We start from the raw sequence: 21,881 nt of genomic DNA, 5'->3' as shown, positions 1-21,881 counted from the left end.
GCTAACATCCTGGAATACTTGGCAGAGCTCTTCCACAACGGCCTGTCCTATTCTTCCATTAAGATTCATGCATCAGCTATCTCAGCAGAATACAACTTGGATCCTCCACTCTTCTCACATCCTCTGCTCAGGCAGTTTCTGAGAGGAATTAAAAATGTAAAACCACCTAGGAAGCCACCATTGCCAGCATGGGACTTGAACTTCGTGTTAGAAAAGTTGACACTCCCTCCTTTCGAGCCAGTAGCAACAGCAGAATTACAGTACTTATCATGGAAAACTGCTTTCCTGCTTGCAATCACTTCAGCAAGAAGGGTATCTGAGCTACAGGCATTAATGGCAGTACAACCCTTCCTGATCTTCCATCAAGATAGAGTATCCATGAGAACTAATCCTACTTTTATGCCAAAGGTGGTCTCCAGAGTATCTTTAAATCAAGCTATCCACCCACCTATATTCTTCCCCAACCCACAGAACAGGGGAGAAAGGCTGTTGCATACCTTGGATGTACATAGGCAATTACGCTACTACCTGGACATGACCAAGAGCAATAGAAAGACTGACCAGCTACTGGTAGCATATGCGACAGGAATGGAAGGAAAAGCAATTTCAAAACAGACAATCTCTAAATGTATAGGAAATTGCATTAGATTTTGTTACTCCTACCATGGGAAGAAAACTCCAGAAAACATCAGGCCTCACTCTACAAGGGCTACAGCCACTACCACAGCTTTCTTACGAGGAGTGGCTACCAAAGACATTTTAGAGGCTGCTACTTGGAGCTCCGTGCATACATTTGCCAAGCATTATAACTTACCTTTATACTCCAGATCCCAAGCAGGTTTTGCCTCTGCTGTTCTGCAAGGGATCTTAACTACACCATAAACTAATTTCTCCTCCACCCCCAGTTGGGCTATGGTATTCTACCCATTTGTAAGGACTGCAGATGCATCCTTGAAGGACATAGTACAGTTTTGTACCTACCATAAATGTAGATGTCCGATAGGAATGCATCTGCAGTCAGGATTACCCACCCTCCTTCCCCTCTGTGGTACTCCTAGGGTATTTTCCCATCTTGTAGCTAGCTGGGGGAATCTATTATGGTGTATTTGTTTGTATATATATACATACATGCTTATTTTTTGTTTGCTCTCTACTATTTGGAACCATTTGCATTTATCCAAATTTAGCCTTCTAAGAGGGCTCCTGGCATCTGGGGCAAGAAACACTGAAGAAAATGGCGTCGGCTGATGCCTTTATACCCGAATAACTGCCGCAATGACGTCGGGTGAAGTGCGACACCAGCCGAGGCCAGACCCAGACTTTGGAATCCGGCCGACCGAAGGGCTGCTTGACGACAGGACAACCCATTTGTAAGGACTGCAGATGCATTCCTATCGGACATCTACATTTTGGTAGGTACAAAACTGTACTTTTCCATGACATAGATGTGATATGGAAATGCATGATAATATCCACAGTTGCAAGTATAGAATTTAAGAGATTTTCAGAGCAATGGGAATATCAGTATCTCGAGTGCTAACTACTATATTCTAATGATCACGTTAAGAAGATTGTACAGATAGTTTAACAGTGACCATTACTGTGATATGCACTTATCTAGATCTGTATTATGTGATCGAGACTGAGAAAATTGAATCTCTGAATGTTAACCCGGGTTTCTCTGGAAGCCAGCAACATGAACAGCAGTGTTTTTGCAAGGGAGCAAGCCCCTCTACATGCCCTAAAATTGTTGGAATAGTAGGAAAAAAACAGAGCACTTTTTCTTCCGCTTGCATCATCTTATGGCACTCTTCCCCAGTGCCTCATAGCCATCCCCTGAGATCACACCATATTAGGGAGGGAGCAGACATCTGATCCAGAAAAAATACTGGCATGCGGAGGAGAAGATGGTTCGACATTCTGAGATAACGTTCTTCTTAGTCTCAGTTATATGGTCTTGCAACCATATGATAAAAAAAAAAACACACTTAGCCGTACTAAGTAGGCATGCTTCACTGGAACGTGTACATCTTTTGCCTGCTCAGGTAATCATGAGTCATAGATTAGACCAGAATTCTTATATAATCTTCATTGTAAAAGCCTGAAAACTTGAATTGTGTTTGAGAGACTGACAAAACAAGTTTAGATAAAAAATCAACTACGATAAGAATGCAAGACAGCTGACATAGTATTAGGTGAGCATTTTAAACAGCACAGGTCATTTGTTCAAGTTGATTGAAAGGAAGAAATTGGAGGTATTTGTTCAACTAGAACTTTGTCTCATGGTAAACTGGTTTGAATACTTAGACTGTGTTTGTGATGCCTATGGTACAAAGGTAGTCAAAGAATTGGCTAGAAAGCTATCCAAAGTGGAATCCCAAGAAGCACTTCACGAGGGTTGAAAAACGGCTCATACAGGTCCAGAGCAACCCAGTACACTGTCTGGTAACTGAAGTAGTGCCTAGTACACTAGCATCAGAGGTGTATGCTGTTGAATTCCTTGGATTCATAGTTTGGGTAGTTGCATAGAAATCCAGCTAGGTATTTGGATTGGTCAAATGACTAACAAGTATTAATTGCAGTGAATGATTGTGAAAGATGCTGTTGTTTTTCAGACTTTTTATTTGTGAAGAAAACAAAAATGTTTACCTTTCATTGTTAGACTAGTAGAAAAAAAATTGCACTTTTTTGTTACCTTTGTATCATCTTATAGTGCACTTCCCCAGCACCTGATGGCCATCACTAGGTTTACCAGCCTCTCTCAGAACCACTGGACTTTTTCTGATACCAGCTGGGGACTGCTATGCAAGAGTGTCCTGGAGGAGTCTTGCCAGTCTTCCATCTACCGAGGGGTATTTTTACTTATTGGTCTACCCTATTGCCCCCTCTGGTCCCTTCGCAGTACATATGAGACTGTGCAGTTGAGATATGCAGCATACTGCTTCTCACCTCATCAGGTCATCCAGTGCACCAGCCTGCCACTCTGCGGACCATGCTCCTTGAAGAGCGATGTCCTCAGTCTTCACCAGGGATCATCACAAGGAAGGCCCAGATAACCATTGTCTTCTCCTCAGGTGGTAACTTCCATACCATCCCAACACTTTATCAGTCGCCTGAGCAGTTAATCCAACCTGGACCACTTGGACCTTTGTCAGGGCTTTATCTCTGTACTTCATTGGTGTAGCTGCAGTAGTAGAAATGTTTAATGCAGTATCACACTGAGTGCAATGTTTTTTCATGTAAATAGATATTTATGTTTACTGTAATATCATGAGCGTGTATTCTGCTTCTGTAAAAGGGGAATGTAATATATGCGCATCTTTTAAAAGAAAAACTCCACCTTTAAACTTCATATCTTTAGGTATATAGGTTCATAGATTAAGTACTAGGCCAGCTGTCCTTGTGGGTCATTTTAAGCCTAGCCAATTTCCCTTTCAAAGATGAGACTTAAGCCTTGTACTTTGTGTCTGTGTGTTTAACACCTTAACCATTAAACCAACCCCATTGCTAATCTATTCTGTACTAGTTTATCTACATCACTGTGTTTCTTATCACATTTTAAATTTTCATAGTCCAAAGTGGGTGTTACAGTGACTGCCATACTACACTGATTTTATTTTTCATTGTTTACATAATGCAGTTTATATCCCTGTAATGTGACACAATTAAGACATACATTATTTTTTTCTGCATTTAATGGTGATATGAGTCAATGGCCTCTTCAAGACTATCTCTAAAAGCAGTGCCAGTTTCTGTCACACTGAATTAGCAAACAAGTAGTGCCTTTCAAACCAACTCTTGGAGGTAAATCATCCTATGGTTGGGGAACCAGCTTAAAAAACCTCTGTGAAAAACCTCACCAGTCTAAGCTTACAGGAAAAAAAACTAATAGTGCCCCTGTTGAAGTACCATGTTCTCCAAAAGAATATATTAGTGGAAATATCCTTTGCAGTATCACAGAAGGAAAAGGTAGTTGCAAATGAAAGTAGGACTCTTAGAGCTGCTTCTTGTCTGAATATATCTCATTATTTGTAAATACTACTTTACAGGCAGATGAGCGCTGTTCAGATAATGAATTATGCTAATGTGAGCTGCTAAAAGGCATTTCATACTCTCATTTACAGAAGGCATGTACAGTGGATATAAAAAGTTTACACACCCCTGCTAAAATGCCAGGTTTTTGTGATATAAAAAAATGTGACTACAATAAATCATTTCAAAACTTTCCCGACCTTTAATGTGACTTATAACCTGTACAGTTCAGTCGAATAACAAATCTGTTGGGGGGAAAAATATAAAAAATTTAAAAAACGTACAATAAGCTGGTTGCATAAATGTGCACACCCTTAAACTAATAGTTTGTTGAAGCATAAAGGGTGTCTAAACTTTTTATATCCACTGTAGCAGAGTTTTGTGAACTGTTAACAGTTGTATTCATTGAGTAATTCCCATGCCATTTTTCTCATTCTTGTTTAGATATGGAAGTTTGTAGGCCATTGTGGCAGCTGATTTTTTCATCTAGCGGGTGGCACTTAAAATGATAAGGTAGATGAAAGCCACTTGTATCGTTTCTTACTGTCCATAATTTCCTAGTTACAAGGATACAAACAGTACTCCTATTTTTCATAGGCAGGTTTCTTCCAACAATTCTCTTTGATGGGAAAAATGAGTATAGTGGTTGTGTGCTTTGTTATCCTACTAAACTCAGCACAATACTGTCTCAGGATGCAAAATTATGTGGTTGGTGACAGGCATTGAAAAAGTCCACACAGTGTTGGCTATCTATCATTCAGGATGAGATGGATTCCTTTCTGAAGGAATTATGGATTTGAATTGGAAAAAGTCTGAAGGAGATGGCATGATAGGAAGGCAGTAAATATTCTCTATTATACCATGACCCCCCCCAAAACGTGCACGCTGATTGGCCAGCGTGCCCGTTGTAAATCGAGTTATACTAATGGAAAAAGGTCCGGTCGCCCAGACTTTTTTCCATTAGTATAACTGCTTTTAAACACTGTCTCGCTATGTTAAATGGGTTTAACATAGCGAGACAGCTTAAAATAAGCAACGGAGATCTCCGTTGCTTATTTAAAGCTGTCTCGCCATGTTAAACCCATTTAACATAGCGAGACAGTGTTAAAAAGCACGGAGAAAGCAAGATCTCCTTTGCTTTTTAGTGTTCGCTATGTTAAATGAGTTTAACATAGCGAGACAGTTTTAAAATAAGCAACAGACATCTCCGCTGCTTATTTTAAAACTGTCTCGCATGTTAAACTCATTTAACATAGCGCACTAAAAAAGCAACGGAGATCTTGCTTTCTCCGCTTTTGCTCACAGCTCTGATGTACTGCGCAGGCGCAGTACATCAGAACTGCCGCTGATGTCAGACACCTGCGGAAGGGCAGCAAACAGGCATTATACTATGCCATTATTTAAGAAACGTAATAGTTTCTTTTCTTAAATAATGTCATGGTATAATAGCAATAACCCACTTCTGGTGGTAATGCTAATTACCCACGGTTGGCTGTTTGGTCCGGGCCCTCGGGACCAAACCACACCAACCATGGGTAAATTTAGCATTACCCACACCCAGGCGTGGGTTATTGCTATACTGGTTCTCACCCATCATGGGATGGGAATGGAGCTGGCCTTGGCTCAACACAAGGGTGACATGTTGTGTGAGTTCAAACTTACCAAGCTCACATTGTTACAGTGTGTCTTGCATTTGCAGCCAAATGGAGCTATGTTGTAGAGGCGCATTTCCCCGTGAGAGACAGCAGTGGCAGATCTCTGAAGAGCTGCTAGGGGGGAGGGTAGGTTGCCTCCCAGATCCGGCAAGCAGAGCGATGGTGGGGGTGCCATAGCAAGAATGAATGGGTAGTAAGGCTTATGCCTAGCCTGGGAATCTCTGATAAGTAATTACAAATTAAGTAACATGTTACACAAAGCAGTTGTCTCCTAACTGCAGCTTCATATAGCTACACATAACAATGTTGTCTCAATTTTGATGTACATTTAATGTGTTAATTCTAGCTGGCTGTTCGTCATTGAAAAAAAAAAACATTAGTGTTTTTGTTTAGTCTTTCTGATCATTCCATCTGAAGTGTAGTCTTCAATTATGTGTGTTGAATAAGTACTTTGTTATGTAGGATGTCCTGGATTTTCATTGTTTGTTGTCAGTTTAGCAGAACAGACTCAGCTGACATTAAATTTCTCTGCTTTCAGTGTTTGCAAATTATTGTTGAACCACATTTTTCTGTTGTATATACATGCATGCAAATTGAAGGCAAGCATAGTATTCTTTTCATAAGAGTAGTGATGTGCACAATCTGAGTGCAGTAATTAATAACTGATCACTAATAAGTTGTAAGCAATATATTATATGGGGTAATGGGCTATCACAAATAACATGTTGCACGTGTAAATTGAATTCCCTATTAGTTAACTTAATGAATTTATTATTTCAAAACCGGGTAGGTGGGCGGGTCCAAAGACTTTTGTAGCCACGAACTGGGCATAAAAATGTAAGCATATAAAGAATAAAAATGGTTTCACTACAGAGAATATTTACAAAATTATGAAAGTAGCAAGACTATCTGCAGTAGTACAATAATTATTACAATTTAGGACAAACATAAGAATTATTTGATTATAGTAAGATATAAGATGCCGTTTGTGTGAACAAAAGTATAAAAGTGGCGCTACAGACTGCTAAGGGCTAGGTAACATTTCCTCCTAGAGTCGACCATTACCATTAAAACAATAGCATTCAGAATTGTTATGGAGATGTTATTATAGAGCTTTTTGAAATCCTGAAGGGATTCTCTACACCTTATTTCAACATGAAGTTTATTACATAATGCAGGGCCTTTGTCTGGAGTCTGCCTGTTTTCCAGTAGAAATTTTAAATGGGAGCCTAGTAAAAGTGATGATATTTTGTTGGGGGTTTCAAAGTGAGTATGATTGTAGAAAGAGAGTAATATTTTAAAGGGGTTCAGTATTCCTCATTTAAAACCTTGAATAATAAGGCACCTGTTAGGTAGTTTGATATTTCTGAAAAAGGTAGCCACTTAAGCTTGTGTTAAAAGGGAACAATGGTGCGAGTGATAGTCAGCAAGAAGGGCAAATTTACAAATCGTATTTGCAGTAATTTATAATCTACATGTATTATAGGGGTGGAAAAGTAGGCATGGGTGGACCATATTCCAACTTAGGGAGTAGAATGTTTTTGAATAAGGTTATTCTAGCTGTTGGCAAGAGCAAGTGTGAGATCATGTAACCAGTGGTCTGGGACAGAACCTTGTTAATGATTGTCAGTTTGATTAGCGAAAGTGAGAGCGGGATCAAGGGCGAGACCCAAGTTCTTATATTCTGTGAAAAGAGAAGGGTATTAGTTTTATTGTTTGTAATAGGTGGAAATATGTGGGATCTGTGGGGTGAAGAGAAAAGCATAACATTAGATCTGATGTTGTTAATCCTCATTCAGTCCGTAGTCCTGAGTAGTTGGTTCTGACATCGGAACGGAGCCGGCCATCTTCCAAGCTCGCTGCAGCCACAAACTCTCGAGCTAAGCTCTTACCCACAATTCCCCTCTCTCTGTTACCTCAGATCTCGTATGGCGTGTCGCCATTCAGTCGTGTCAAGCCACTTCTCTTAAGCTAAGTGCATTACTTTGGTAAAAATTGGATTTTTTAAGTTTTTTCTTCACAGTTAACAAGATTCGGGTAACTCAGATATGCAAACAAGACTTAATTTGGTGGATGTCACAGAACCCATTACAGTGGTCTCGCCCCTTCACACCCCAACAGCCCAAGGCTGCAGTGACCACGGACACCTCCCTAATGGGGTGGGGGGGTGTTTCAGGGAAAGACAGTCCAAGGCGCGTGGTCAGTTTAACAGGCCCATCTGCATATCAATGTCCTAGAACTGAGGGCGGTGCTTCTAGCTTTGCAATACAGTCAGACAACATGGCAGTAGTCTGGTGCATCAGCAAACAAGGCAGAACCAAATATTACCCACTTTTGTCGGGAGGCCATGAGGATATGGCAATGGGCGATGGCTACCAACCGCTTTCTGATAGCAACGCACATTCCCGTGATAGCAGACAGATTGAGCAGGTGCATTCTACAATCTCATGAGTGGTCCCTGAATACTTTAATAGTGGCGGAGATTTTCAACCACTGGGGTCACCCTTGCTGTGACCTCTTTGCATCCCCAACCAACTACAAATGCAGAAATTACTTCGCCCTGATTCCCCCTCGGGGACAGTCACCCAGGTACGCTGTAGTCCACGATTGGCCCTCGGGTCTGCTTTATGCATTTTCCCCTTTTCCCCTCATTCCCCATTTCCTGAAGAAAGTCCGCCAGTTGAAGAGCAAATTAATCCTCATAGCGCCATATTGGCCTCTTCAAATTTGTTTTTTTTTTTCTATGGCCTCACCTACTAGATCAACCGTGGATTCTCAATCCAACCCCGGAGTTGATATATCCCATCCTCAAAACCTGATTCACCCCCAACCTGAACAGCCTAAAGCTCACAGCTTGACTCCTCCACTTCCTGTGATTGCCAGGCAGAATGACCTTTCTTTCCCAGTATGTAATATACTTATTGCATCTCATAAATCTTCCACCAGGAATACATACCTCAGCAAGTGGAAGAGGTGTACTTTTTGGCTAAAAGAAAAACAAATGGACCCTTATTCAGCTCCAGTGCCGGTAGTACTGGAATACCTATCAAATGTTTTTCAGTCGGGACTATCAGCATTTACCATCAGAGTTCACTTAGCTGCCATATCTAATTTTCACAATGGTTTTGAAGATTCTTCCCTTATGTCGCACAAGCTATGTAAGACCTTCCTAAAAGGTGTAATTCATTTGAAACCCCCTTTCAGAGAACCAACTCAGCCATGGGACCTGTCATTAGTTCTGCAAACTCTGACAGCATTACCTTTTGAACCAGCCTCCTCATGTGACCTCAAATTTCTGTCATGGAAAACTTTGTTCCTGGTCACCATTACTTCTGCCAGATGTATTTCCAAACTTCATGCCTTGTGCATTAAATGTCCATACTTGATTTTTCATAAAGACAGAGTATCATTGAGAACTAATCCCTCCTTTCTGCCAAAAGTGATTTCTGAAATGTCTATTAACCAAGCCATTGATTTGCCAGTTTTCTTCCCCAGTCATTCAAGCAGAGGAGAGTATTACCTACATACCCTAGATGTCCACCGACAAATACATTTTTATCTGAACAGAACTAAGCCTTCTCGCAAATCGGACCAATTATTTTTGGCCTTTTCTGGACCTAGATTAGGATGTGCTGTTTCTAAGGTCACAATGGCTAAATGGTTGAAAGACTGCGTAACATTTATTTACAAAAAGCACAATATTCCATTAACTACATCTGTAAGGGCTCATTCTACAAGGTCAGTAGCAACTTCTGCTGCCTTCCATGCTAGAGCGTCTTTAAATGACATTTGTATAGCTGCAACTTGGGCTAGACCTCCTACCTTCATCAATCATTACAAATTGGATTTGGCCTCCAGAGGAAGAGCCTCTTTTGGTTCTCTGGTGCTCAGGAATGTCCTTCCATGAGAGCCTCCCAGGAGTAAAGGTAGCTGGGGACTCTGTCCCAGGAGTAATGACTGAATGAGGATTAAAAACATCAGATAAAGAAGTTATGTCTTACCATAACGTTCCATCTCTGCTGTGGATCCTCGTTCAGTCATTCCAGCCCTCCCTCCCTCCTTCTCCCTCCTGAGGCTTTTAACGGATCTCATCATTCTGTTTCTTTAGGTCATTTGACCATAGCTAGCTTCTACTTCTTTTTCGACATGCAAACTCGATCTGAGGTAACAGGGAGCGGGGAATTGTGAGTAAGAGTTTAGCTCGAGAGTTTGTGGCTGCCGCGAGCTTGGAAGATGGCCGGCTCGGTTCCGATGTCGGAACAGACTACCCAGGAGTAATAACTGAATGAGGATCCACAACACAGATGGAACGTTACGGTAGGACATAACTTCTTTTTTTGCTGTAGTTGATCATTAGTTTTAGAGTTTTCCCAGTGGTAAAGGTTGCTGAAAGATTGTTACAGTTCGGATTGTAGGGTAGTGGGGCATTTATTTGCATTGAGTAGGCGAATGTCATCTGCATATAGTATTATGTTTAATGAGAAAAGGAGGGGTCTAGGACTGATCCTCTATGTACTCCTGTATTGTGTGCCATGTATAGGCAGAAGGTTGTTAGTGTAAATCTTGGATGTTGTGTTATGGAACTAGCTTTTAAACGGTTTCATGGCATTTTTGCCAAAGGTGAACTTCACCAGTTTATTGAGAAGTAGTTTGTGGTCAAACGTTTTACATGCCTTCATGATATCTACAAAAAAAATCTCACAGTGATAAGTCCCTTGTTGGTATATATTGAGTTTGTGGCTGTAAGTAATGCAGTAGTTGTGCTAAAAGAATCTGAATCTTTAAATCCACATTGCTTATCTGATACCAGTCCATAACTATTAATATGCATTAGTAACTGCAAATTATTTTCTCAAATACTTAGCAGCTAGTTGTAGTTTAAAATAACCTGATTAAATACAGCTTTGAACATTCTGTCACCTTGCCGCCCTGTTAAAAGTAGTCATTTTTTTATGGCTCTTATTGCACGTTGGAAGGAGAAGGTGTCTATAGTAGAGAGAGAGCAGACATTTTGCAGTTTAAACAGTAGACGTTAAATCTGAATCTTTATGTTGTGTTTTAGCTTGTAGTAAAGTTTAAGTTAAAAAGTATATAATTGGATTTACTATTTTTTGTAATTGTTTTTGTCACCATATTGTCAAGGATATTGTTTCTTAACTTCTTTTCATGTGTAGTTTTACATTTGGTTGCTTAATTTATTTTTCTTTCTCCCTCAGCAAACAAAATCAATAGAAAGATTCATTCGCAGGCTGGAGTTTCATGTTAGCAAGGTAAGACATGCTTTGAACTGATCTGTGTTTGAGTACATACTTTCTCTAAAAATGAAGCAGTCAGCTGGGGTCAGTCACTTTTATTCATGGACTGCCTCAGTACTCATTCTTCCTCCTTTATTGACTTTTCACACCTCAGGTATCTGATTGTGATCAAGTAATGTATTTGTTTTACTCCAAAACATGGGTCTATATTACTTCATCAAAAACTAACGTCACTGAACCTCAGTTCATCAAAAATAAATCAGCAAATGTTCACATCAACGAAAGTTTTACCCAGCGAATGGAGTTAGTTGTCCAACACTCTGACCATCACACCCATCGTAGTATATCAAACCCACCAAGGTGGGGGTCTGTACTATATATATATGTATATATATATATATATATATATATATATATATATATATATATATATATATATATATATTTCCTAATGCTGGCCAGCTAACTCCATTCCCTGTGTAAAATGTTTGCTGATGTGAATCTTTGCTGATTTATGGTTGATGAACAGAGGTTCACTGAAGCTCATCTTCAAATTCATATAGACCCCCAAAACCCACATTAGCCCTGCTCTCAGACCAGATCAATGATTGTTTAACTGTGATCAGATGACAGCAGGGTTCATTCGTTTCATCCACAGACTTCCTCTTTGCACTAGTAGCAGCCACATTGACTCTGTAGGCCTCAAATGTCTGATTGTGATTAAATGAATGAATAAATACATAGTGGCCACCCAAATGTATTTCACTTCATTGCTGTCAGATGTATAGAGCGCACCCACACACACATACACATGCCTAGCAGTTGCGGCTGTAATGTTGACTGTGTACATTTCAGATGTTTGTCTGTAATCAAACGAATGAATATAAACATATTTGCTGTCAAACATGTCCAGTACAACTTATTGCAAGCCTTTGTATGCATACAGACGATATTAAGTGTCAAAAATGCAAAGAATCCTTCAATCTGGTTGGCAGTAGAGATCATAGATTAATTAAAAATATTATCCTCTGCTTGCAGTCCTGTCAGTAAGTCGCTCAGTGTTCTTCTCATTTTGATTCAAATTGCCTCACGTGTCAGTCACATCATGCAGCCTAAGTGAGTGGAAAAGGCTGCTTGCTGGTAAATCTAGCTCTTCAAGTAGTCTTCATTGATATGTCATTTGTAAATCTCCAAACCAGCAAAAGAACCTGTAATGAGACTGTAACTGTCTTATTTTTTTGAGGAAAATGCATAAATACTGTGCTGTTAAAAAAAAAAAAAGAAGAAGAAGAAAAAAATCCCAGTAGAATCAACAGACTTTTTAATAGAAATTGGAACTGTCTGAATCTACTGCATGTATGTTGAGTTTAAAGCCCAGAAATGAGAATCTTGGCTATTGTTTTTTTTAAAGAAAAAAATATTAAAAGCCAACAAAGAGTAATTTGAGATGGTTACATCCCAGCAGTCCAATATCATGAGACACCTATGGCTTTAAGTAAGTAGTGACAGTATACATATCTACCATTCCCATTACAAATATTCAGGCAGTTGGCTTCCTTCTCTGAGCTAGTGTAATGTCAGACATGATTTGCTTAAAGAAAACTTGTTAGTCAAGGACATTCTGTCATTTAGAGTTATGAACATATTGGTTTCCCTTCCTTTGGCCTCATATAATTTACCCACCTTGAATTCTGGATACAAATCCAGATTTCCTGTCTCACTCCACAGTTATGATTCACTCGTGTATTTCAAACCTAAAGGTGAGTGTGGTTTCTCCACGTCCTTTAATAGCCAGACAAGCCATGCTGTCATTCCCTGTCCATCATTTATCTTCCCATAAAGCTTCTACAAGAAAACATTTACAGAAGTAAGTGGAAGATGTTTGTTTTTTGGGTGCTTCAGAAACATATTAACACCTTTTTAGCCCCTGTACAAAAGTATCTTTGAATACTTGGCAACAATTTTCAGCAAAGGAGGAAACTCAGCAGAGATGGCCAGTAAGACTTCTGCTTATGGGTAAATTTCAGTAACTGGCAAGTAAGTGCATTGCCTGGATGCCAAGAATAAGGAAATACAGAAGACCTGGAAAAATCAGCTACAAAAAAGTGAGGAAGAAGCACCATCTGGGGAAACTTCTGCAGCTGTTCATCAAAAAGCAATGCAACTTGAAGACATATCTTCCAATAACCTACAGGAGGATATAAGACAGCTGCATACAGATCTGGTTAAACTAAACAAAACACTAATGGAGTATTTCAACGTTAACAATAAAAGGCTGGAAAAAATGTAAGAGCTTTTAACAGATATTCAGATAATATGTTAGAGCTGCAAAAATCAGAGGTTGAAATGAAGAAATGGCTGGTTGAATATGAGACTGCTCAGGAAGAGATGTTTCAAAAAGTAATAGAATTAGAGGGTCAGCATGTAGGGAAAACCTGAGATTTTCAGCTATACCAGAGAAGCTGGAAAGAACAGACTGCATTAATTTTATGAAAGCACAAATAAGCAGCTGGATTGGTATTCCGCAGCAGAAGTTGTTAGTTGAATGGGCACACTGTGTACACGTTTTAAACATACCTTTAATAGTAAAGATGCAATCCTACCAGCAGAAGGAGTTGCTTCTGAAAGAACTGTGGCAGAAGGACAAAATACTAAAAGTGGGAGACAGCAGTGTTTGTGGAGAATGATTACTCACTGTACACCAGGCAGAAGAGGAGTAAATTAATTCCACTGTTCAGGGAATTTTGAGATGTGGGTGTGAGTTTTAAACTGCTGTATCCAGGTGTCTTTATTAGTATTCATTCCTGGAGGGGTAAAATAATTTTTTTGATGAAGTGCATGCTAAGGAGGAAATACAGAAATTTGTCCAACAAAAACTGAGCTGTGAAATAGGAGATTCTGCTTCTTGTTCTTCTGGTAAGAAAGACCACAGAGAGACTGTAGCTGTGAAACCTTTTCCAGTATTTCAACGGAAAATGTTGAAGAGAAGGGATGCAACACGAGTTGACTAGAAGAATCAAGAGTACTTTGGAAATGAATCAGAGACAGGATTGGGGCAATGGAGAAGACCAGTAATAAAACCAGTAAGCCAATGTGGGATTACAATGTGCTAATTATATTTGCGAAATATGAAAGAGCAAGAAAATCTGGAAATATTGGACCTTTTCAAAATTTCTTGAATTTGTGAGGGACTGTAAAATATATGCCGTACTTCATTAATGTTCGGAAAAATTGCTTTGGATAAGGGAAGACAGGGGAGAAAGCTAACTGTAAGTAAATACATTTTCAATTCTTAATAGTACTGTATTTGTGTATGGTTTTCTGTACACACTGTTTTTAAGTGTAATGGGTATTGTAAACAGGTGCTGTTGATGTTCATCGTGCATACAGCTGCAGTCATAACAGATGGGTTCTCCTGCCGTCAGGCGGGTCCTCGGTCGGCCGAATTCCAAAGTCTAGGTCCGGCGTCGGCTGTCGTCGCCTCCTCCCCGACGTCAGTGCGACAGGGGCACAAAAGAACCAGCCGACTCCATTTTCTCCAGTCTTTTTTGCCGCGCGGTGCCCGAAGCAGAAGCAGTTCGCAATTGCCGGTCGGCCAGCTCCTGAGATTACAAAAAAATTTGGAACCGAAGTCGTCTTAAAAGCTAAGTACCCCGTTGGGGAAACTTTTTCTTGCTTCAGACCGATGTCTGACAAAGTTAATAATTGTATTTCTTGTGGGAAGCAAATACCGCATAAGGATTTCCATTCCCTCTGTATACCTTGTTTAGGCCCAGACCACGACGTCTCTGTCTGTCGTTTTTGTGCTACATTCAACAAACGCACTATTAAGCATCGGACGGAGTTCGCCCAGCATTATTTTGGGAAGCATTTAACTATACTATGTCGTCGGATACTCCGACTCTGGTTTTGTCTAAAAACGCAAAGACAAGGACCAACACTCGAGGTCCGCGGCCTCTACCGACACCACGCCAAAGCCGACTACACGTGGTCTGGTTCTCAGCGAGGCACCTACGCAGCCCCTGATTACCGACGACTCATCTTTGGCGGTGTCTCCTGTACCCGAGGTCGCAGGCTCCTCGGCCCACACCCTGACTACAGATACCGAAGCCACGCTTGGCATTGAAACACAGAATGTGGACAGGTCCACCTCCACTCAAGGCGTCTTCAGACCTTCCTCTTCTTTCTCCATCAAGGCTTTCACCAAGTCTAAAGCTACCATGCACCCTAAGAGACCAGCTACACAGGGCCCATCTCCAGGCCCCATGCCTAAGAAACAGATGCTTAAAATGGCTGAGGATTTAATTACTCTAATCAGAGGTTCTCAGCCACCTCCGGACAAAAGACCCAGAGTGGAGGAAGATTCCCCCTCCTCTGATCAGAGCTCCATTATTTCAGAGCACTCTGATTATCAGGAACAGTCTTACTCTCCTTTTGAAGACTCTGATGCAGAGGAATCTATTCCTTCTGTACCCCCCCCCCCCCTGAGGATTACTCATTTGATGAAACTCTGCATACCTTAAGGGAACACTTCCACTGGGAAGGCCAGGATTATTCAGATTCCAAGAAAAGGCTCAGGGAATTTCTTTCGTTACCCCAGCACAGACCTCTGGCTATACCTCCTGTGCTGGACATCCTAGATGATGTTTACTCGGAGGCCTGCCTTAACCCGGACTCTCTCCCTCCAGCTCCATTTAAGCCTGACAGGTACTACAGGGTTCCTGACTCACACCAATTTCTATACAAAAGCCATGCTGCTGACCTAGAAACCATCTCACAGGGGCCCAAGGGAGTTAAGGCCTCCATTTCCAAAAACCCATTGCCTTCCGAGAGAGATTCCAGATCCTTAGAAAGGTGAGGAAAAAGGTATATACCTCTGCTACCTTATCCATGAGGGCCTTAAACTGTCAGTTTTGTATGCTAAAATACCAACAGTTTCTGTTTTCTCAATTGAAAAGTAAAATGTCACAACCTGAACAACCAGACATGGAGTTGCAGGATTTGATGCATAGTGCAGAACAAGTGGGTAAACATACCTTGCAATGTGGTTTTGATGCTCTAGAGGCCTCATGTAGAGCTGCTGTTATAGGCTCAGTCATACGTAGGCATGCCTGGCTCAAGGAACAAGCCTTGCCTGATCATGTCAAAGCTAAATTACTAGACTCCCCTCTTCAAAAGGATGTACTATTTGGGGCAAATGCTGAGGAAGTATTATGGAAAATGGAGGAAAAATCAATGCAAACTGTGAAAGAATTTCTGCAGGTTCAGCCCCCACGTTTTAGTAGAAATTGGCCTTCCAAAAACTGGTCCTTTCCTGCCACAGACAGACCCCAAAGAGGCAGATACAGGCATCTGAGGGGCAGAGGACAAACACAAGGCTCGTACAGCGGCAGACAATGGCATGCTCCTACACAAAGAGGTAGTGAGGACAACTCGCAATCTTTCAGAAAGCAAAACAAATGACTTTCCCCTTTGCATGCCAACCAGGTCTCAAATGGCAGCCCCCTTAGGAGGAAAGCTGGCACTATTCTCAAAAAATTGGCATATTGTCACAAAGGACAAATGGATCCTGAACATTATAAACAGAGGCTACAAATTCCATTTTCATATCCTTCCAAAAATGAAAGGCATGCCAAACCTGCCACACAATCAAAGGGCAGAGGCACAAAAGCAAATTTCAGATCTTATAAACATGAAAGCTATTCAAGAGGTACCTACACACGAACAAGGTCAAGGTTTTTATTCCAGGCTATTTCTGGTGCCAAGGAAGGGCAAAGATTGGAGACCTATTTTGGATCTTTCCATCCTAAACACATTCCTACTCCACCTAAAATTCAAGATGCTCACTCTACAGCAACTTCTTCCCATGCTGGGCAAGGAGTCTTGGCTGGTAACATTGGACCTCAAGGAGGCATACCTGCATGTCCCAATCAGACACAATTGCAGAAGATACCTCATATTTCTTGCAGGTTCAATACATTATCAATTCTCTGCATTGCCCTTTGGTTTATCTACTGCGCCCAGAGTATTCACGAAATGCCTGGCATCAGTAATTGCCTACTGCAGACTTCAAGGGATACAAATATACCCTTATTTGGACGACTGCCTGATCCAACTGGACAGCAAGCACATTCTTCTGAAACATCTGGCTTGTGTAATAATCTTATTAAACTCTCTAGGATACACAGTCAACAAAGAGAAATCAAGACCAATACCCTCTCGGAAGATAATTTTCCTGGGTGCCAATTTGGACACAAACACCCAGATGGCCTACCTCACGCCAAAGAAGCAGGGGCAACTAATTCAATATTTCAGAACACTGGCAAATTGCACCAGGCTGACTGCAAGGAAAATCCTGCAGGCTCTGGGATTCATGGCATCTTGCATCTTACTAATCCCATGTGCAAAGCTGCATATGAGAAAACTACAATGGTACCTAAAAACATATGGTCTCAACACAGCCACAGTTTGGAAACAATGATACCACTAATTCCATGTCTGCAAAAGGAATTTCTGTGGTGGGCTCAAGCATGCCAAACAAACTCAGGTCTTCCATTCAGCAGGCCTCAAGCAGATCAAGTCATCACAACAGACGCCTCGGACTACGCCTGGGGGGCGCACATGACAGACCGGTGCATTCAGGGCAAATGGACCCAAAAAGAAAAGCACCTTCACATCAATCAAAAAGAAATGCTAGCAGTGATAAATGCTATTACAGCCTTCAAGGACCTTCTGCAACCAGGTCAGCTGTTGATAAGAACAGACAACACCACAGTTATGTGGTACATAAACAAGCAGGGAGGAACACATTCTTATCCCCTATACAGACTGGCCATGTCACTTTGGAACATGGCCATGGACTTACAAATGGAACTACAAGCGCAGTACTTGCCAGGCAAGGAAAACACGCTGGCAGACAACCTAAGCAGGAACATGACAGATCCATACGAATGGAAGTTGCATCCAAAAGTTTTTACAGAAATAATCCAAGAATGGGGAAGGCCAGACATAGATCTCTTTGCCTCCCACAAAAATCATCAATTGACAAAATTCTGCTCAAGGATCTTCCATCCAAAGGCCTGGAGAGTGGACGCTCTCTCTTTCAGTTGGACATCAGTGACAGTTTATGCCTTCTCACCTCTTCCTCTGCTGCCCAAAGTCCTATTGAAGACCAGAGCAGACAGACCAAAGATGATCCTCATTGCTCCAGACTGACCAAGGCAACACTGGTACCCACTACTAAGGAGCCTGACGCATTCCCCACCATGGACCCTGCCTCTAATGCCTCTTCTGACTCAGCACAGCTTCAAACCTCTTCACAGTCAGCTGAAGACACTCAGTCTAGCCGCATGGAAGATTCCTTAGCATCACAGCAGGCCCTGCTCTCCAAGGAGGTGCAGGATGTCATTTTGGAGGCCAGAAGGCCATCAACTAGAAAAGCTTACTCTGCAAAATGGAAACGTTTTTGTGTTTGGAATGAGAAAAAGGGCCAGTGCCCTGGAAAACTGAATTTACCTCAAATACTACAATATTTGGCCGAACTGCTAAGCAGTGGACTTTCATTCTCCTCCATCAAAATCCATGCCTCAGCCATTTCTGCAGAATACAATACTGATCCACCTTTATTCTCTCACCCTCTATTAAGACAGTTCCTCAGAGGGGCTAAGAATTTAAGACCTCCAAGAAAGCAACCAATACCTGCTTGGGATCTTAATTTCATTCTGGAAAAACTGACTTTGCCCCCTTTTGAACCAGCTGCCTCATCAGATTTACAATATTTGTCCTGGAAAACAGCTTTCCTTCTGGCTATCACTTCAGCTCGTAGAGTTTCAGAACTACAGGCTCTTATGGCTGTCCAGCCTTTCATCATCTTCCATCAGGACAGAGTTTCATTACGTACCAACCCATCCTTTATGCCTAAAGTGGTATCCAGGGTAGCTTTAAATCAGGCCATACATTTACCTACTTTTTATCCTAATCCTCAAAACAAAGGGGAGAGATTACTGCATTCCTTGGACATCCGCAGGCAACTGCGTTATTATTTGGACAGAACAAAGCCTTTCAGAAAATCAGAACAGCTTTTTGTGGCCTATGCGGTAGGAGCTCAAGGAAAGTCAATATCCAAACAGACAATCTCAAAATGGATAGCCCACTGCATACGCTTTTGTTATTCCTTTCATGGCAAAACTGTACCTACAGGCATTAGAACTCATTCCACCAGGGCTACAGCCACCTCTGCAGCCTTCCTCAGAGGAGTGCCTACCAAGGATATTTTAGAAGCAGCCACTTGGAGTTCTGTGCATACCTTCTCTAAGCACTACAACCTACCATTATACTCCAAGTCTAGAGCAGGCTTTGCCACTGCAGTCTTGCAGGGCATTTTGGCTCCTCCTAGCTCCACCTAGTGCCTACCACCCCTTTCTTAGCTTTGGGATTCTACTCATCTGTTATGACTGCAGCTGTATGCATGATGAACATAGTACAGTTTTGTACCTACCATAAATGTAGATGTTAGAGTGCTAATACAGCTGCAGTCCAGGTTTCCCTCCCACCTTCCCCTCTAGGGGTATTCTTTTATGGTGTATTTGCTTGCAACTACTGTTTTTTGATTATATTGCATTGCATTATTACATTATTTTATGTATTGCCTTCCTTCTGGGGGCACCTGACATCTGGGGCAAGAAAGACTGAAGAAAATGGCGTCGGCTGGTTCTTTTGTGCCCCTGTCACACTGACATCGGGGAGGAGGCGACGACAACCGACGCCGGACCTAGACTTTGGAATTCGGCCGACCGAGGACCCGCCTGACAGCAGGAGAACCCATCTGTTATGACTGCAGCTGTATTAGCACTCGAACATCTACATTTATGGTAGGTACAAAACTGTACTTTTTCTCCCCTCTTTGGTCTTTCTTGTGCAGTTTTGAGAGATGTAGACAATGCAATGTAAAAAAAAAAAAAAGCCTGGTTAAAAAAACATGACAAAGTTAAAATTAATATGCTTTTTTTATTTTTGCATGGGGAAATGACTGTGTTAAGGACCTTAGATTGATTAGGTTTAAGAGAGAGCAAGTAAATGAAAAAGGATATTGAATATTATGAGTCTTTTTTCTAGCAAATGCATGCATACTTAGTAGCAATTGTGCAGCTGTTCTTCATGTTTCCATGGCAACAATCTGATAAAGAGAAACTGGAGGCAGTCTGGTGGAAGGGGATTGGCTGAGGGGAAAGAAAAAAAAAAGAGAGACATTGGCTCGGACATAATGTTAAATGTATCCAAGCGTTTCTGCGACTAAATAACACACAAAACCAAAACTGAACAAACACTGAACTTGGGTACAATGTCCCTCTGCTCAAAATAAGCATATATCAGATACTTTTTAAAACGCACTTTATTAAAACAACAAACTGATCCACGCCAGAATTGGCTTATTTCGAGCAGAGGGACATTGTACCCAAGTTCAGCGTTAGGACATAATGTTCTCAGAAAGCAGTCAGGGGTTTTCTCAGCTGGGAAGGCTTTAAAGATAAGACAAAGCCAATTAGGCTTGAAGTAAAGTTTTTTTTTTTTTTTTTTTTTTTGAAATGCAGTGGGGATACTAAAGTAGACAGGTGCTTATGTTTTTTTTTTTTTCTTTTTCTCCCTTTTTCTTTGCTCAGTTTTAAGAAATTTAGGTACTGCAGTGTAATAACGATGAGAGAGGAGATGAGGGGAGAAAGAGGAAAGGTCTGGTTAAGAGTGTATGAGAAAAGAAAAATCAGTGTGCTTTTTCCCATGCTTGCATAGGGAAATGACTGGTTTAAGATCCTAGGTGTTATACAGTAAAAAGCTTGTTAAAAAAACATGTAAATGAAAAAGAATATTGAATATTAAATGGGTTTTTTTCTGATAAACAAGGTACCCTTAGCAGTTTTGTGTCTGGTTTGCATTTCACTAGAAGACAGTTTGATAAAGATTCTGTTTGAGGGCTTTCAAAAATACAAAGTTATGTAAGATGTGGCATGGGCTTAAATGGATATGATAAGAAACAACTGTACTAAAGACCAACCTGCCAAACAGTATATGCATGTAACATAAAAGTTGGAACTAGACATTAAACGAAAAAGCAGTTAATGTATTTCAGTCTGAATGGTCTTACAGATAAATATAAAAAAAGAGTAGTGAACCATATTAAAAATGTAGAATGCAAATAGCTATGCTACAAGAGACACACATGGAAAGAACTTAACATATGAATTTAATAAAGAAAGGTTTTCAGGATGGTTATTCAATGGAATATCTGGGGCAAAGGAAAAGAGGAGCACTTACATTAATTGCAAGAGGAGCTCCAATAGCGGTAAAAGAGGAAAACATGGTAATGGAAGACATCTAGTACTAAGGGGCTGCTGCTAACATAGGAGGATTACACTAGCATGCATTTACATTCCAACGAAAATTGCTAAAATGGAACTTAAGAAAATTCTGGGAGAAATAATCAGCTTTCAGCAAGGAATAGTACTTGTAGGTGGAGACTGGAATTTGGTTTGCAACAGTGAAGATGCGTCTGGGGGGCCTAGAAGGGGAAAATATAATAAAGGAAGGTAGATTTTTGAAGAATTTAAGGAAAATGCTTGGCATGGAAGATGTAAAATCAGTATTGGGAGTTCAGAGTGAATTTACATGTTACGCTCCAAGATACAAAAACTGGGCTAGGCTAGATAAAATTTATATCTCACAGGAACGTGTGCATTTAATTGAAGGTCTTGAAACTCACCCAATAACTGTTTCAGATCATGCGCCAGTAATTAAAGTAAAAATGAGAGACTGGCGTTTTCCCACCTATCTGCTGAAAAAGAGGAATTTAAGGAATGGGTTGTGGAGTTAATGCCGTAGCTACTAGAGAAGATAGAAATTTATTTTGAAAATATAACTAGGGAATGGGATAAAATTAAAGCAGAGT

General features: G+C 40.9%; 1 protein-coding gene across 11 annotated transcripts in view; it reads left to right on the top strand.

The window, feature by feature from the left end:
* The window catches only part of RIPOR1 (RHO family interacting cell polarization regulator 1), a 2,621,322-nt gene that overhangs the window by 1,536,789 nt on the left and 1,062,652 nt on the right, over positions 1-21,881 (top strand). For all 11 annotated transcript variants that reach the window (XM_044058659.1, XM_044058658.1, XM_044058663.1 and 8 more), the window contains one exon: positions 10,904-10,957. In XM_044058659.1, the coding sequence (XP_043914594.1) occupies positions 10,904-10,957 (54 nt within the window). The remainder of the gene's footprint in view (positions 1-10,903; positions 10,958-21,881) is intronic.

The sequence above is a fragment of the Protopterus annectens genome, chromosome 16.part0 (assembly GCF_019279795.1).
Source record: "Protopterus annectens isolate FY-2018-M chromosome 16.part0, PAN1.0, whole genome shotgun sequence".
In the NCBI taxonomy this organism is placed as follows: Eukaryota; Metazoa; Chordata; order Ceratodontiformes; family Protopteridae; genus Protopterus; species Protopterus annectens.
This window is presented reverse-complemented; position numbering and strand designations above follow the sequence as displayed.